The sequence below is a fragment of the Bufo bufo genome, chromosome 3, assembly GCF_905171765.1.
Source record: "Bufo bufo chromosome 3, aBufBuf1.1, whole genome shotgun sequence".
NCBI lineage: Eukaryota > Metazoa > Chordata > Amphibia > Anura > Bufonidae > Bufo > Bufo bufo.
Genome location: NC_053391.1, coordinates 234,362,884 through 234,379,688, shown reverse-complemented (window position 1 = coordinate 234,379,688; position 16,805 = coordinate 234,362,884). Strand labels below are relative to the sequence as shown.

Genomic DNA, 16,805 nt, shown 5'->3' with positions numbered 1-16,805 from the left:
GAAAACCGCAGGTCAATTCAGACCTGCGGTTTGCTGCGCTTTCTGCAGTTTCTGATCCCCGCGGGCCCTGACCGCGGGGATCAGAAGCTTTAGTGTCCCTAAAATATATATTTTACACCCCCCCTGCACCCCTGCATGATTTTTTTGCCGGCGGGTGGTGCAGGGGGGGGAGTTGTGGGTGGTGGGGGCGGTGCGGGAGGCGGGCGGTGCGGCAGGCGGGATCGCGATCCCACCGCCCACCTCCCCTTGAATAATCGTTGGTGTTCAGTGGGTATACCAGGGTGCCAGCACATTGCTGGCACCCTGGTATAAACGGCTGACATCGATGATGCGATGTCAGCCGTTTAACCCTTTCCATACAGCGGTCCGTACGGACCGCTGTATGGAAAAAGTTAACAGTAAGAGGGAGCTCCCTCCCTCTCCCATCGGGGGGCCGCTGTGCCTTTGCAGCCCCCCGATGGAGAGGGAGAGAGCTCCCAGACAGCCCCCCAACAGATCCCCTCCTTACCCTTCCCCGTCTGCGAAGTTCTGAGCAGTACTGAGCAGACGGGGAAGGTTCCCATGGCAACAGGACGCCTCTCAGGCATCCTGCTGTCCATGGTGCTGAACAGATCTATGCTAAAAGCATAGATCTGTTCAGTGTAAGTAAAATACAGTACAGTACAATATATATTGTTCTGTACTGTATTATACAGACATCAGACCCACTGGATCTTCAAGAACCAAGTGGGTCTGGGTCAAAAAAAAGTGAAAAAAAAGTGAAAATCAAAAAACACATTTATCACTGATTAAAAATGAAAAAAATAAAATTCCCTACACATGTTTGGTATCACCGCGTCCGTAACGACCTGATCTATAAAACGGTCATGTTACTTTCCCCGCACGGTGAACGCCATAAAAATTAAAAAATATAAACTATTAGGAAATTGAAATTTTGCCCACCTTACTTCCCAAAAAAGGTAATAAAAGTGATCAAAAAAGTCGCATGTACGCCAAAATAGTACCAATCAAACCGTCATCTCATCCCGCAAAAATCATACCCTACCCAAGATAATTGCCCAAAAACTGAAAAAACTATGGCTCTTAGACTATGGAAACACTAAAACATGATTTTTTTTGTTTCAAAAATGAAATCCTTGTGTAAAACTTAAATAAATAAAAAAAAAGTATACATATTAGGTATTGCCGCATCCGTATCGACCGGCTCTATAAAAATATCACATGACCTAACCCCTCAGGTGACCACCGTAAAAAAATTAAAATAAAAACGGTGTAAAAAAAGCAATTTTTGGTCATCTTACGTCACAAAAAGTGTAATAGCAAGTGATCAAAAAGTCATATGCACCCCAAAATAGTGCCACTCAAACCGTCATCTCATCCCGCAAAAAATGAGACCCTACTTAAGATAATCGCCCAAAAACTGAAAAAACTATGGCTCTTAGACTATGGAGACACTAAAACATTTTTTTTGTTTTAAAAATGAAATCATTGTGTAAAACTTACATAAATAAAAAAAATTGTATACATATTAGGTATCGCCGCATCCGTGACAACCTGCTCTATAAAATTACCACATGATCTAACCTGTCAGATGAATGTTGTAAATAACAAAAAAAAAACGTGCCAAAAAATCTATTTCTTGTTACCTTGCCGCACAAAAAAGTGTAATATAGAGCAACCAAAAATCATATGTACCCTAAACTAGTACCAACAAAACTGCCACCCTATCCCGTAGTTTCTAAAATGGGGTCACTTTTTTGGAGTTTCTACTCTAGGGGTGTATCAGGGGGGCTTCAAATGGGACATGGTGTCAAAAAACCAGTCCAGCAAAATCTGGCTTCCAAAAACCATACGGCTCACCTTTCCCTCTATGCCCTACTGTGTGCCCGTACAGTAGTTTACGGCCACATATGGGGTGTTTCTGTAAACTACAGAATCAGGGCCATAAATAATGAGTTTTGTTTGGCTGTTAACCCTTGCTTTGTAACTGGAAAAAAAATATTAAAATGGAAAATCTGCCAAAAAAGTGAAATTTTGAAATTGTATCTCTATTTTCCATTAAATCTTGTGCAACACCTAAAGGGTTAACAAAGTTTGTAAAATCAGTTTTGAATACCTTGAGGGGTGTAGTTTCTTAGATGGGGTCACTTTTATGGAGTTTCTACTCTAGAGGTGCATCAGGGGGGCTTCAAATGGGACATGGTGTCAAAAAACCAGTCCAGCAAAATCTGGCTTCCAAAAACCATTCAGCACACCTTTCCCTCTACGCCCTACTGTGTGCCCGTACAGTAGTTTACGGCCACATATGGGGTGTTTCTGTAAACGGCAGAGTCAGAGCAATAAAGATACAGTCTTGTTTGGCTGTTAACCCTTGCTTTGTTAGTGGAAAAAATGGATTAAAATGGAAAATTAGGCAAAAAAAAGAAATTCTCAAATTTCATCTCCATTTGCCAATAACTCTTGTGCAACACCTAAAGGGTTAACGAAGTTTGTAAAATCAGTTTTGAATACCTTGAGGGGTGTAGTTTATAGAATGGGGTCATTTTTGGGCGGTTTCTATTATGTAAGCCTCGCAAAGTGACTTCAGACCTGTAGTGGTCCCTATAAACTGTGTTTTTGTAAATTTCTGAAAAATTTCAAGATTTGCTTCTAAACTTCTAAGCCTTGTAACATCCCCAAAAAATAAAATATCATTCCCAAAATGCTACAAACATGAAGTAGACATATGGGGAATGTAAAGTCATCATAATTTTTGGGGGTATTACTATGTATTACAGAAGTAGAGAAACTGAAACTTTGAAATTTGCTAATTTTTCAAATTTTTTGGTAAATATGGTATTTTTTTATGCAAAAAAATTAACTTTTTTGACCCAATTTTAGCTGTGTCATGAAGTACAATATGTGACGAAAAAACAATCTCAGAACGGCCTGGATAAGTCAATGCGTGTTAAAGTTATGAGCACTTAAAGTGACACTGGTCAGATTTGCAAAAAATGGCCAAGTCCTTAAGGTGAAATAGGGCTGAGTCCTTAAGGGGTTAAGATCCAGCCATGGATTTTTTGCCATTTTTCAAGTGGTCTTAAACTTTTGATCAGGACTGTATGTAACCATCCATGGTGTTACCAGTTAAGAGTTGGACCATACACTCAGACTACTTTCAGACGTACGTGTCCACTGTGGAACACACTTGATTTACCATTATGGACACTGCCCCTTTCAGAGGAGTGCACGGCAGGGGTGCACCTAGCCTTTCTGCTGCCTGAGGCGAAAACTGAAATGGCGCCCAACCCCCCAATGCCAATTTCTTATCCTAACTCCTTCTCTCCAGCCCTACTGTTAAAGACATACTTGGAAAACATTACATACAGAGCTAGAAAACATACAGGGTAATACAGTGCCACATACTGTGCAGAAACAGATAATCCCCCTTCGGCTGCCCCCCACTTGCCCCTACCTTGTGCTGCCTGAGGCAATAGCCTCACCTTGCCTCATTGGTGGTGCACCCGTGGCCCTTGGCATTCTAATGATTTATAATGCTGTGTGACCTTGCATCTGCTGACTTATACTGACAGCAATAGGTCAGTACAATTCAGTAGATTCAAGGTCGGGAATGCTGTACTCTCATGTCACAGGAGCAGTATCCATTAAAGGAAATCACGCTGCCACACAGAGCGTCTTTTCCGTAGTGGACATGCTCATCTGAAATTAGTCTTACACTGTCCAGTTAGTCACATAGCTTAAGGAAACACCCCTTTGACAAAAATTTTCACAAATTCCGGGAGGAATAACATAGGGAATACATATATTTATTGAAATAGACCTGCACACAAATCAAATGGGTGCTCATTGTAATTTTTTTTTTTTAATCACAGTCTACCTTATTTGCTGTGGTTTTGCTAAAATTCTTTCTCAGTTAAGTAAAAAAAAAATGCTGCACTAAAAAATAAACATGCAAAAAAACCAATTGCAAAATTTTCAGTCAGTTCCAGGAACATTTGCTAAACTGCTCCCTCAAACAAAAAACCACACTAAAACCAGAATCACACTGCAAAACAAGCAAAAAATAAAATACTACTGCACTGAAATTTTGCTGTGGTTCTTGTTGCTTAGAACTCATGCACACAAACATATTTTCTTTCCGTGTCGGAAATGACTCTGTGTGCATTCCGTTTCAGTATGTCTGCATGGCCGTTCCACAAAAAAGATAGAAAATGTCCTATTCTAGTCTGTTTTGCGGACAAGGATAGGCATTGTTACAATGGATCCGCAAAAAAAACCAGATGCAATACAGATGTCACACGGACGACATCTGTATTTTTTGTGGACCGCAAAATACATATGGTCGTGTGTATGAGCCCTTAAACAGAATCTGTCACCTCCTTTATGCTTCCCTTAGGGCAGTCCAGCCTTGTCTGTGTTATATATGTCTATAATGTACAGTAGTTTCTGAGAAATGCAGTCCGATAGGAATCCTCATATTCTTGATCTGTGGTAGTAGCCCCGTCAACCCTTTGATGATAGGTAGCTTTCTCCCTATGCACAGTAAAATTAAGAAAGTCATCAATCATTTGTGGGGCTGTCCCCACAGCTTATGACCACAAAGTCTCCTTCCTCACAGTGGATGCCAGCGCAGCTAATAAGCCATACATTTTTCAGGAACTACATCATAGACATTGCTGGAGAAGGCAACATAAAGGGGTGATGGATTCCTTTTTGTATAGTACTAACTGCCTTTTCAGATTGCTTAGTTTAGAGGAAATGTTGGCAATGACAGCAGAGATCTCATGCAAGCCTACCCTCCATCTGGTACCCCATTATATCCAACTGGTGGTCATGTTTAGGGAAAGGGGATAACATTATGATATTGTAATTGTAATATATAAAAAAGACCTATACCCCGTCCCATTCAAAGTTAATCCCTGATTTTCTAATCTGTAGCTCCTTCGGAGATAAAAATATGGTATATATAGTTTCAGGACCATACCATAAATTTGATCAATTCCTTATTCAGAAAAATAAAAGGTAGTCAGTAATAGGCAGCCGTTTACGTCAAGGTCTTCTTTGCAGGTGGTGTGACTCTTTTCTAAAAGTCTACTATCATTCATGAATAGAGCATTAATTCTGCCTTTTCCTAATGTCTGTCATTTTCTTTTAGGTGGTGACACTTGGGAACTTCATCCAGATAACCTGTGATGTGAAATAAAATAAACTGCAGTATGAAACAGAAAAGTAGACTGTGTCTTTATTATTAGCCTGGAACCTGAATTACTGTAAAGGGGTTCTGCTCTCTGGAAAAGCTCCCTTAATAATTGTGTCCCCTTCGTTTTCACATAATTAGCTTTCAGACACTAGCGATCCGCTAGTGTCTGCTCTACCAAACAATCCTAATATTACTGTTTATTGTCCTGCCGTTTCGCTAAAAATTGAACTTATATAGATATGCTAATGACCCTCTAGGTGCTATGGGGGCGTCATTAGCACCTAGAGGCTCGGTCTACCTTCACAAACTGCCGCCGCCCAGCGCGTCCCTCCAGCCCGCCCATCTCCTCCGGAATGCGATCAAGCGGACGAATTCTTGCGCATGCGCCATGCGCATCTGTATTCGGCGCATGTGCAGTGAATGTCTGACCGCTTCCCTGCTCAGACATCTCCACTGCGCCTGCGCCGATGACGTCATAGTGCTCTGAGGAACAGGCGCAGTGGAGATGTCTGTGCAGGGAAGCGGTCAGACATTCACTGCGCATGCGCCTAATACAGACGCGCACGGCGCATGACCGAGAATTCGTTCGCTTGATCGCATTCCGGAGGAGATGGGCGGGCTGGAGGGATGCGCTGGGCGGCAGCATTTTGTGAAGGTAGACCGAGCCTCTAGGTGCTAATGACGCCCCCATAGCACCTAGAGGCTCATTAGCATATCTATATAAGTTCGATTTTTAGCAAAACGGCAGGACAATAAACAGTTATATTAGGATTGTTTGTGAGAGCAGACACTAGCGGATCGCTAGTGTCTGAAAGCTAATTATGTGAAAATGAAGTGGTAGAAACCCTTTAAGGACACAGCCTTATTTCACCTTAAGGACCAGGCCATTTTTTGAAAATCTGACCAGTGTCACTTTAAGTGGTGATAACTTTAAAATGCTTTGACTTATCCAGGCCATTCTGAGATTGTTTTTTCGTCACATATAGTACTTCATGACACCGGTAAAATGAAGTAAAAAAATTTCAGCTATTACTTTACATTCCCCATATGTCTACTTCATGTTTGGATCATTTTGGGAATTATATTTTATATTTTGGGGGACGTTACAAGGCTTAGAAGTTTAGAAGTAAATCTTGAAATTTTTCAGAAATTTTCAAAAACCCAATTTTTAGGGACCAGTTCAGGTCTGAAGTCACTTTGTGAGGCTTACATAATAGAAACCACCCAAAAATGACCCCATTCTAGAAACTACACCCCTCAAGGAATTCAAAACTGATTTTACAAACATCGTTAACCCTTTAGGTGTTGCACAAGAGTTATTGGCAAATGGAGATGAAATTTGAGAATTTCAATTTTTTGGCAAATTTTCCATTTTAATCCATTTTTTCCAGTAACAAAGCAAGGGTTAACAGCAAAGCAAAATGCTATATTTATTGCCCCGATTCTGTAATTTGCAGAAACACTCCATATGTGGCCATAAACTACTGTACGGGCACACAGTAGGGTGTAGAGTCAAAGGTGTGCCGTATGGTTTTTGGAAGGCCGATTTTGCTGGACTGGTTTATTTACACCATGTCCCATTTGAAGCCCCCCTGATGCACCCCTAGAGTAGAAACTCCATAAAAGTGACACCATCTAAGAAACTACACCCCTCAAGGTATTTAAAACTGATTTTACAAACATTGTTAACCCTTTAGGTGTTGCACAAGAGTTATTGGCAAATGGGGATGAAATTTGAGAATTGCAATTTTTGGGCAAATTTGCCATTTTAATCCATTTTTTCCAGTAACAAATCAAGGGTTAACAGCCAAACAAAATGCTATATTTATTGCCCCGATTCTGTAGTTTGCAGAAACACTCCATATGTGGCCGTAAACTACTGTACGGGCACACAGTAGGGCGTAGAGGGAAAGGTGCGCCGTATGGTTTTTGGAAGGCAGATTTTTCTGGACTGGTTTATTTACACCATGTCCCATTTGAAGCCCCCCTGATGCACCCCTAGAGTAGAAACTCCATAAAAGTGACACCATTTTGAAAACTACGGGATAAGGTGGCAGTTTTGTTGGGACTATTTTTAGGGTACATACTATTTTTGGTTTATCTATATTACATTTTTGTGAGGCAAGGTTACAAGAAATAGAAATTCTGAAATTTAATCTCCATTTGCCAATAACTCTTGTGGAACACCTAAAGGGTTAACGATGTTTAAATCTGTTTTGGATACCTTGAGGGGTGTAGTTTCTTAGATGGGGTCGCTTTTATGGAGTTTTTACTCTGGGGGTGCATCAGGGGGGCTTCAAATGGGACATGGTGCCAAAAAAAAAAAAGCCCTCAAAATCTGCCTTCCAGAAACCATACAGCGTTCCTTTCCCTCTGCGCCCTGCCGTTTGGTCATACAGCAGTTTACGGCCACATATGGGGTGTTTCTGTAAACTGCGGTATGAGGGTACTAAATATAAAGTTTTGTTTGGCTGTTAACCCTTGCTTTGTTAGTGGAAAAAAACAGATTAACATGGAAAATTTGCCCAAAAATTGCTTTTTTGGCACCGCTTTTTTTTTTTACCGTGTTCATCTGAGGGGTTAGGGGGGTATTTTTATAGAGCAGATTCTTACGGACGCGGCGATACCTAATATGTCTACTTTTTATTTATTTATGTTTTACACTATATTATCTTTTTATAAAGAAAAAAAAACATTTTAGTATCTCCCTAGTCTAAGACTAAGAGTCGTTTTTGTTTTTAGCCGATTATCTTATGTAGGGGCTCATTTTTTGTGGGATGAGAGGACGGTTTTATTGGCACTATTTTGGGGGGCATATGACTTTTTGATCGCTTGCTATTACAATTTTTGTGATGTAAGGTGACAAAAAAATAATAATTTTGCACCTTTTTTTTTTTTTTACCGTGTTCAAGTGAGGAGTTGAGGGGGTATTTTTATAGAGCAGATTCTTACGGACGCGGCGATACATAATATGTCTACTTTTTTTATTTATTTTAGTTTTACTAAATAATAGTTTTAGTGTCTCAAGTCTGAGAAACAGTTTTTTATCCGATTGTCAGTGGCTAAATTGGGATATAAATTTAGTACTCCATGGAAGCGTGGTACTCCCTGAAGCAACCAATAATGCAGAGGCCCGGATGATGGGGGCACGTGTCACATTGAGTAGTGGTGTCCTTCCGTATCCCCCTCCTGTGACACACTCTGCACCTTTTTTGGGTCCGTCCCTTCTTTCCAGTATGGGGGACCACACCTGGAAAGTGTTGGCCAGGGACGATCCGGGCGGCTCCAGTTCCCTAGGTACTCTGGCCTGCTCTTTCCCGGGTCGAAAAGATCAGGGCCTTGAGGACTGCCTCATAGAACTGAAGGAATGTCCCTGTGTTGCCAGCACTCCGGGACAGCACAAAAGAGTTGTACAAGGCAACCTGCACCAAGTAGACCGCAACTTTTTTGTACCATGCCCGGGTTTTCGAATGGCAATATATGGCTTGAGGACTTGATCAGAGAGATCAACTCCTCCCATATACCGATTGTAGTCGACGATACAATCGGGCTTGAGGACCGTTGCCGCGGTACCTCGCACAGGGACAGGGGTGATGCCGTTACCATGAATTGTGGACAGTACAAGGACATCCCTCTTGTCCTTATATCTGACCAGCAACAGGTTTCCAGTGGTAAGGGTATGGGTCTCACCCCTGGGGATAGGTACCTGGAGGGGGTGGGCAGGGAGGCCGCGTTGATTTTTCCGCACGGTCCCACAAGCGGATGTGGATCTGGCGGTGAGGGACTGGAACAAGGGGATACTTATCTAGCAGTGGGTGCATAAGGTCCCACACAAGTGTCCCGCTAACACCCAGAGTGGGGGGACATTCTGGCGGTTGAATACAGGAATCTCGCCCCTCGTACACACAAAACTTGTAAATGTACCCTGAGGTACTCTCACAAAGTTTGTACAGCTTCAAGCCATGCCTCGCCTGCTTAGAGGGAACATACTGGCGGAAAATGAGTCTCCCCTTGAACACAATGAGAGACTCATCAACCGTGACCTCCCTTCCAGGTACATAGGCCTGTACAAATTTGGCCCCAAAGTGAACGATGACCGGCCTGATTTTGTACAGGCGGTCATAGGCAGGATCACCTTGGGGGGGGGACATGCTGCATTATCTGCATAATGCAGGCATTTCCGGGTGGCCTCTAACCGGGAGCGTGTCATGGCCGTAATGTAAAGTGCGGTCTGGTAGAGGATGTCCCCACTCCAGTAATGCCTGACACTAGGTTTCTTGACTAGGCCCATATGCAGCACGAGGCCCCAAAATGTCCTCATCTCGGCTGCACTGACCAGCGCCCAGCCTAGCCAAAAAAGAGCCCGGGTGTTGAGCAACGAACTGTTGGGCGCACAGGTTTGTCTGCTCCACCATTAGATTTACCAGTTGGTCACTGAAAAAATTACAAAAAAAAGTCTTATTCAGTGAACCCCACTGTGGAAATCTGGATTCCTGGTTGGCCTTCAAAATCAGGAATCACAGGCTCATAACGCTCTGGGGTACACCAGACAAGTTCACCGGTGGATTTAACTGGTGGGCCAGAAAACTAGTACGAGCCCCAGGGCTGCTCGTACTAGGGTGGGCCACAGGGTCCCTATCATGGCGGTCCCCTTGCTCCGCCTGGCAGCTTCTCCGCCGCCTTGGGGGCTCATCATCATCTAGATGAGGAGGAGGACGCGGATGACAACAGGAAAGTGGGGTCATCCTCATCCTCACTGGGACTCTCGAACTCGGAGGCAAACTGGGCGTATGCCTCCTCGGCCGAGAACATCCGGCTAACCATAGGGGAGTGTGTGTCTGTGTGTGTGTGTGTGTGCGTGCGTGTAAATCTTTATTCAGTGTGTGTGTGTGGGGGGGCACGGGTGTTCGCATACTTATCCCTAAAACTAACAGAAAAAAAAAGACTAACTAAAAAAAGGGGGAAAAAATGGGAATTTTTTAAATTAAAAACCGCTGATCAACCGTCCGAAGTTGATGAGCGGTGGGGTGTGCGATGCGCTAACAGTGGCCGGACGTTAAGAGTGCCGGCCACAGTCAGCGTACGCACACAAAATAAATAAAAAACTGCTTGCGCCCCAAAAAAAAGTTGAGGGAAAGGAGGGGGGCAAGCTGCAGCACCCCTGGGGGGGTCTAGGGTCACACAGCTATGCTGTGGACCCCAGACAGCCGATTTAGGGTGATGCAATCACAATTTTTTTTATTTTTTTTTACTTCCACTAACTTACCCTTTATTATCCCTGCCTAACCCAACCTTTCCCTAGCCTTTCCCTATGTACCTTATTGAACAGATGGGAGGTGCTGGGGCTCAGATCGGGTGCTGGGCACAGATGGGAGGTGCTGGCTGAGTTCCGACACGTGCAGACAGCGCTCCTCTCTCCTCGGCTCCCGGACACAAAAGGAGGAGGAGAGAAGCGCTGCTAGGATTTGAACCTCCCGCCGCCCGCCCACCTACCAATCAGAGGCGATCCTGAGAGGTGATGTCACCATCACCTCTCAGGATTGCAGGATGGTGGTTGGTGTTGTATTATCACACCACCGATCACCATCCTGTTCCGGGTTATCGGGTTCCCACCCATAATTGACCTGTGGTTTTCTGCGATCGCCGACATGGGGGGTTACAGGACCCCCCGGCGCATTTAGTCAAGGTGCCTGCTCAATGATTTGAGCAGGCACCGGGTTCCGATCACCGCCCGCCGGTGATCGGAACTATGCACGATGTACCGGTACGTCATGTGTCCTTAAATACCAGGACAACATGCCGTACCGGTACGTCATGTGTCCTGAAGAGGTTAAAGGGGTATTCCAGTAGGTAAAAGTTAGCCCCTATTCGCTTGTTGCGAATGTGGCGGCCACTCTATTCATTTCTATGGGAATTTCATCCGAAGCCGATTCGCTCTTTCCTAGATAAGATCCATCAGTGATGCACCAAAAGATCGTAATGCAACACAGGATGTACAGAGCTACTGCTGAGTTTGTTGCAACACCTGATGAAGGGTTTTTACAACCCAAAACGTGGAACTAATGAACTCAATATTATTGTGCATTTTGGAATATTGTTGAAAGTAATCCAGATCAGGGTGGTGACAAGAAAACAATAATCTCATAACAATAAATATAGGGGGCACACTACAAATGGAAAGGAGTGCATTAACGGTTCAAATAGAATACTCAACACCCAAAAAAGCCACAAGGCCCAGAGAACCGTAATGATATGCACATCCATAAAATGTAAAAATCAATAAAGCAACTTTAATAGACTACATAGACATAGACATTAAAAAAATTGTATACAATGAACCATGTGCTGGTGAAAATAAAACCAAACACAAACACAGCATCCAAAGTCCACAGATAAGGACACAACATGTATAGTCTGAGACAAAATAAAGTACAATGCAATGTTAAATAAAGAATCAAGAATAAATAAATAATAATTTAGCACCAAACTGCATGAAATAATACATGAAAAGAATAAAGTACTAAGGTATAAAGCCCGGACTATATAGGTGGACCTGAGTCAACAGAAAAACGCCCCACGCGTATCGCTGGTAAAGTCCAGCTTCCTCAGAGGTAAAGGTCTATATGTAGGTGTCCTATATATACACCTATGTAATTAATAATGACTAATAATTGAGTATAATAGCCTGTGTAAAAAAAGAGAAAGACAGACAGTGGTGTGCTCGCCAAGGCCGTGCGCTGCGCCTGCGCAAGATGGCCGTGATCCGGAAAGTGTCATGAGACATGTGACCAGAAAAAAGAAATGCACATTTTCGAAATGGAATGCACATGCGTTCCATTTAGAGCACAATTGCACTTTGAAATAATGCAATAAAAACACTGGTAAAGCAGATATAACTTATACCAAATAATGAAACGGACATGATTAATACACTGAAATACTGTAGGTCCACAATGATAGAATATCAATATATGAAATCAATCCTTAAGTAGAAACATGATTATAATATAATATCATGATTAAACTAATGACAATAAAGATTTCATGATTATCCGTAGATTGATGTCAAAATGTAATATATAAATTATACAATAATTAATGAATTATTTAAAGCATAAATTTGGTTTAAATGTGCATGCGCTCATCATGGAACATGCCCGCACCCCAAATGACAGAAAGCGCAAGACCTCAGAAGGATAGAATAAAAAAAAGGGTGGAAGAAAAAAAATTAAAATTTAGAGAAAATTTTATAAAAAAGTTTGTGGAGTTTGTCAGTTGTGAAATGAACATAATTAATACAACACCATATCATCAACCGGTGTAATCAATTTCACTCATAATTATGTTAAGTAAATATAAAAAATGAATATAAAAGGTGAGATAAAGGAAAGATAATATTCTATACTATGATTTATTGGCCAATAAATACAATAAATAATAACTCATAAATCTATATTATCAGTATACAAATGATGAATTATATATTTAAATTCTTATACCACCATAAATTACCTTAAAAAATACCCAAAAATTCATACATAAAAATGCTACCCGGAAAGGACCTAGTTCCAGCAATTATTATAACCCTTAGAATTAATAAGCTTTAATTAAATATCCTTAAAGTAAGACACACGGAACAAAAATCACTGAGATAATCTCAGATAGATCTATCGCAGGCAGCCATACCCATATACCCTGAAGGGTGGGGAGAACTGTCCCTATATTCTCACCCTAGTCTAGTGCTCAGCCCAGGGACGACCCCTGATAGTGGGGACTCCCTGTCCTCGAACCTGGACTCACAAAATCCTAAATCGACCCTAATAATGAGGTGGAGGGTAGAGGGTAGAGTAGCTGCCTGCCAGTAAAAAATAAAATAAGAAAGACACTGTACATATACACTCCCCTATAAACATAGGGTAAATTGATGGACTCTGTATACAGCCCTAGTGTTGTATTGTAACAGTCAACAAGGTACACAGTGCCACGGTACAAGGTACAAGGAGCCTGGGATGCCAGGAGCAAACACCAGAAAGAAGAAAAATAAATAGAATAAAAGGAAAAGAGAGAGAACAAAAAAGAAAATATAACATAATAATATTAGAATACTGTAATTTGCATATAATATATAGAGGACAGACGAAGGTCTGTATGTCTATGTAGTCTAATAAAATTGCTTTATTGATTTTACACTTTAAGAAAACAACATCTTTTATATTCTGTAGGAATTTGAGAAATGATTTGATAAAGGGACGGTTTACAGCACAGACACCTGAGAACTGGTATCGGGATTATTCACAAAGATGCATTCAGTGCAGACTTTGCACTCACTCAAATCATAAAAGGTACCTTAAGACTGAAGTGAAGTTTATTTATGACATGTCAGCTGTTAAACTACAACTCCCAGCATACTCCATTCAGTTCTATGAGAGTTTTGAGAACAGTGAAGCAAGTATACGTGCTGAGATATGTAGTTTCACAACAGCTGGAGTGCGGGCCCCTGGTGTAAGTTATAACTCCTATGGCTGTGGCCTCTTGTTCATTGGAACAACCCTCTAACCCAAGTGTTCACAGCTAAACTGTTCAGTACTGCTGAATAATGACCTGCACACAGCTGCTGCTTATAAAGGTGTCACAGAGAGATAGGGGAGCAGAAGCTCCTGTTCTCTGCGTGTTGTGTAGAGGAGACATCATAGCAGCTAGTTTCCACCCAATAGCTCAGGAAAAATAAACAACTAGGCCTCATGCACACAACTCCATTTTGTATCTGTGGCTGATCCCATTAATTTCTACTGGTCCATATCAATGTGTCCACTCCACAATTTATAGAACATGTCCTATTCTTGTCCATGTTGCAGACAACAACAGTCATTTCTAGTAATGAGAGTGAGAAAGATGTGGATTACACATGGAAGACATCTGTATTTTGTAGATCTGTGGTTTGTAGACCACGATACAGACACAGTTGTGTGCATGAGGCCTTAGTGATGGGGCATGCAGAGGAGAAAACTGTTGAAAAATGAAAAATACAACGAGGTTTATTTTTAATGCACAATGGTTATATAGAGGGGGCTTTACCCCCTTTATTAGCATATCATCGTAAGTTATGTATTCAACCTATCATATTAACACGTTCTATTCTACAGACAGAAAAAGGGAAACAAAAACGGAACTTCCATATTAGGAATATTGTCCGGGAGTAGTGCCAAAGAGATAAAATTCAGGGTTACAGAGAAAAGAAACTTAGCAGCAATTAGTTTAACAGCAATCAGAGTTAGTTCCTAACAGAGAAACAAAACTTCAGCAAAAAGCAGAATTTGTTTTTGACATTAAAAAAAAACATGGATTCCTTTCAAATTCCCTTATAGAACCTTTAGCGTATCACACTTCATGGTTCTTTCCTTTCTTGTCCTTTTTCTCTCTATATGATATTATGTAATTCTTATACCCATCTGGGCTTCGATCCTCCTGGGGTAGAGTAGTCTGATATAATGACATATTAGAGAGCCCTTTTTCTAGCATTTGTCTCACACAAGGAATAACACATAATGCTACTACACCTATTACTACAATTACTATTAGTATGACAATCCCTAGTTGCATGAGACCTTGTTTCCAACTTGTGAACCACCCAAAGTATTGATCCCATGGATTATTTATACCTGAGTTCTTTTTCAGTTCTATTGACAGATCTTCAAGCTTTTTTATAGCTATTGTGACCTTACCAGTGGAGCCAGTATTATTTGGTATGTATGTGCAACAGGAGGTTGGATCAGTCAATACTCGGCACACTCCGCCCTTCTCTGCAAGAATCATATCCAACACCATTCGATTCTGGAATGTCATGATTGAGTCCGCTTGTAGTTCTTCTGCTACCCCTTGTAATGCATCTCTGGTATAGTTTACAAACCTTTGCTGATTGTAGTATATGTCATTTATCCAATCCACATTTTTATTCACAGTAATGATGGGAAATATTGATTCAAATCCGGCGGCTACTTGGTCTCTAGCTTTGAACTCATCTGGGACCCCTCTTGGAACACCTATTGCATCTATATACACATGGGGATCAAAACTTGAAAGGGGGCTGCTTCTTTTGTTTATCTTTAGCACCCCTTTGTCTGTAATATCTGATTCAGTAAAAATGTGCATGTTCATTATACGGTAGCTGTGGCAAGCGCACATTCACCTTTCCAGGCACCTTCCAGTCTGGATCTTATTTTTCCATCTCCACATCCAGTACACATCTCCTATGGAGTATACTTGGTTCTGAGTGAGGGATATGTTCAGATTGCTGTATTTGTGACAATAACCTTTGGTGAAATTCTGTACATTCCTCCCATGTGTACTCCCTTTGTAACATGTGTAGTTACCTGGATATACCTGGATTCCTGCCCCAGGGCGAGGATTTTTCAACAACAGAGGGTATTTTGATTTCCCTTCTGTACATGCACTGTGGTTATAAGACATATTAACAAAAAGAGTCAAAAAACATTCTTCAACACTTTCTGGTAACACTAGGGTACAGTACCTAGGTCTGGCTTGGCAGCACCGCATATGTGACAGTTACTTTTATTCACAGAGGCTGCACTATACTTCATCCACTCCAGCCACAAATTAGCATCAGAAAAACCCGTCTCCATGGCCAAAGTATCCTCATATGTGGGATCAGATATGGCCCTTAGGTTTTTTAGAGAAACTATATGTGGGGCTAGTGGGTTTTTGGGGACACCTGTGATGGGTTGGTATTCCTTAGACTTATACATATCTCTAAGTCTGAACATTTGTGTTACCCGAGAGGTCGCAGCTCCCCACATTTTATGGAAGTACCATCCCAATACATAATCTCCTTCATCATATTTACCAGGGTTTTCTATTGTCAATACAATTTTCATTTCCGCTGACCATTTTTTGCAATAATTCAATAAGGAGGAGTCCACATAACACGTCCCTCTCTCAAGGAGTGTCATTCTAGTCAAAAGGGACTTAGAATTTTTATCCCTCCTTTCGAGGGCGCTTTCTGGTTTATATCCCCATTATGTCCCTGTATTCCATCCCACTGATCCCCAATATTCACAACCTTTTCCCCAGTATGAGTCTGTTACACATATATAGGCCTGTCCTTCTACATACAGGGAGTGCAGAATTATTAGGCAAGTTGTATTTTTGAGGATTCATTTTATTATTGAACAACAACCATGTTCTCAATGAACCCAAAAAACTCATTAATATCAAAGCTGAATATGTTTGGAAGTAGTTTTTAGTTTGTTTTTAGTTTTAGCTATTTTAGGGGGATATCTGTGTGTGCAGGTGACTATTACTGTGCGTAATTATTAGGCAACTTAACAAAAAACTAATTTATACCCATTTCAATTATTTATTTTTACCAGTGAAACCAATATAACATCTCAACATTCACAAATATACATTTCTGACATTCAAAAACAAAACAAGACAAAAACAAATCAGTGACCAATATAGCCACCTTTCTTTGCAAGGACACTCAAAAGCCTGCCATCCATGGATTCTGTCAGTGTTTTGATCTGTTCACCATCAACATTGCGTGCAGCAGCAACCACAGCCTCCCAGACACTGTTCAGAGAGGTGT

General features: G+C 41.5%; 1 protein-coding gene across 1 annotated transcript in view; it reads left to right on the top strand.

Moving 5' to 3' along the window:
- The window catches only part of LOC120995067 (complement component receptor 1-like protein), a 127,324-nt gene extending 122,095 nt beyond the window's left edge, over positions 1–5,229 (top strand). The window contains exon 10 of the mRNA XM_040424044.1: positions 5,156–5,229. Coding sequence (XP_040279978.1) covers positions 5,156–5,162 — 7 coding nt within the window. The 3' untranslated portion in view covers positions 5,163–5,229. The remainder of the gene's footprint in view (positions 1–5,155) is intronic.
- Positions 5,230–16,805: the final 11,576 nt, after the last annotated feature.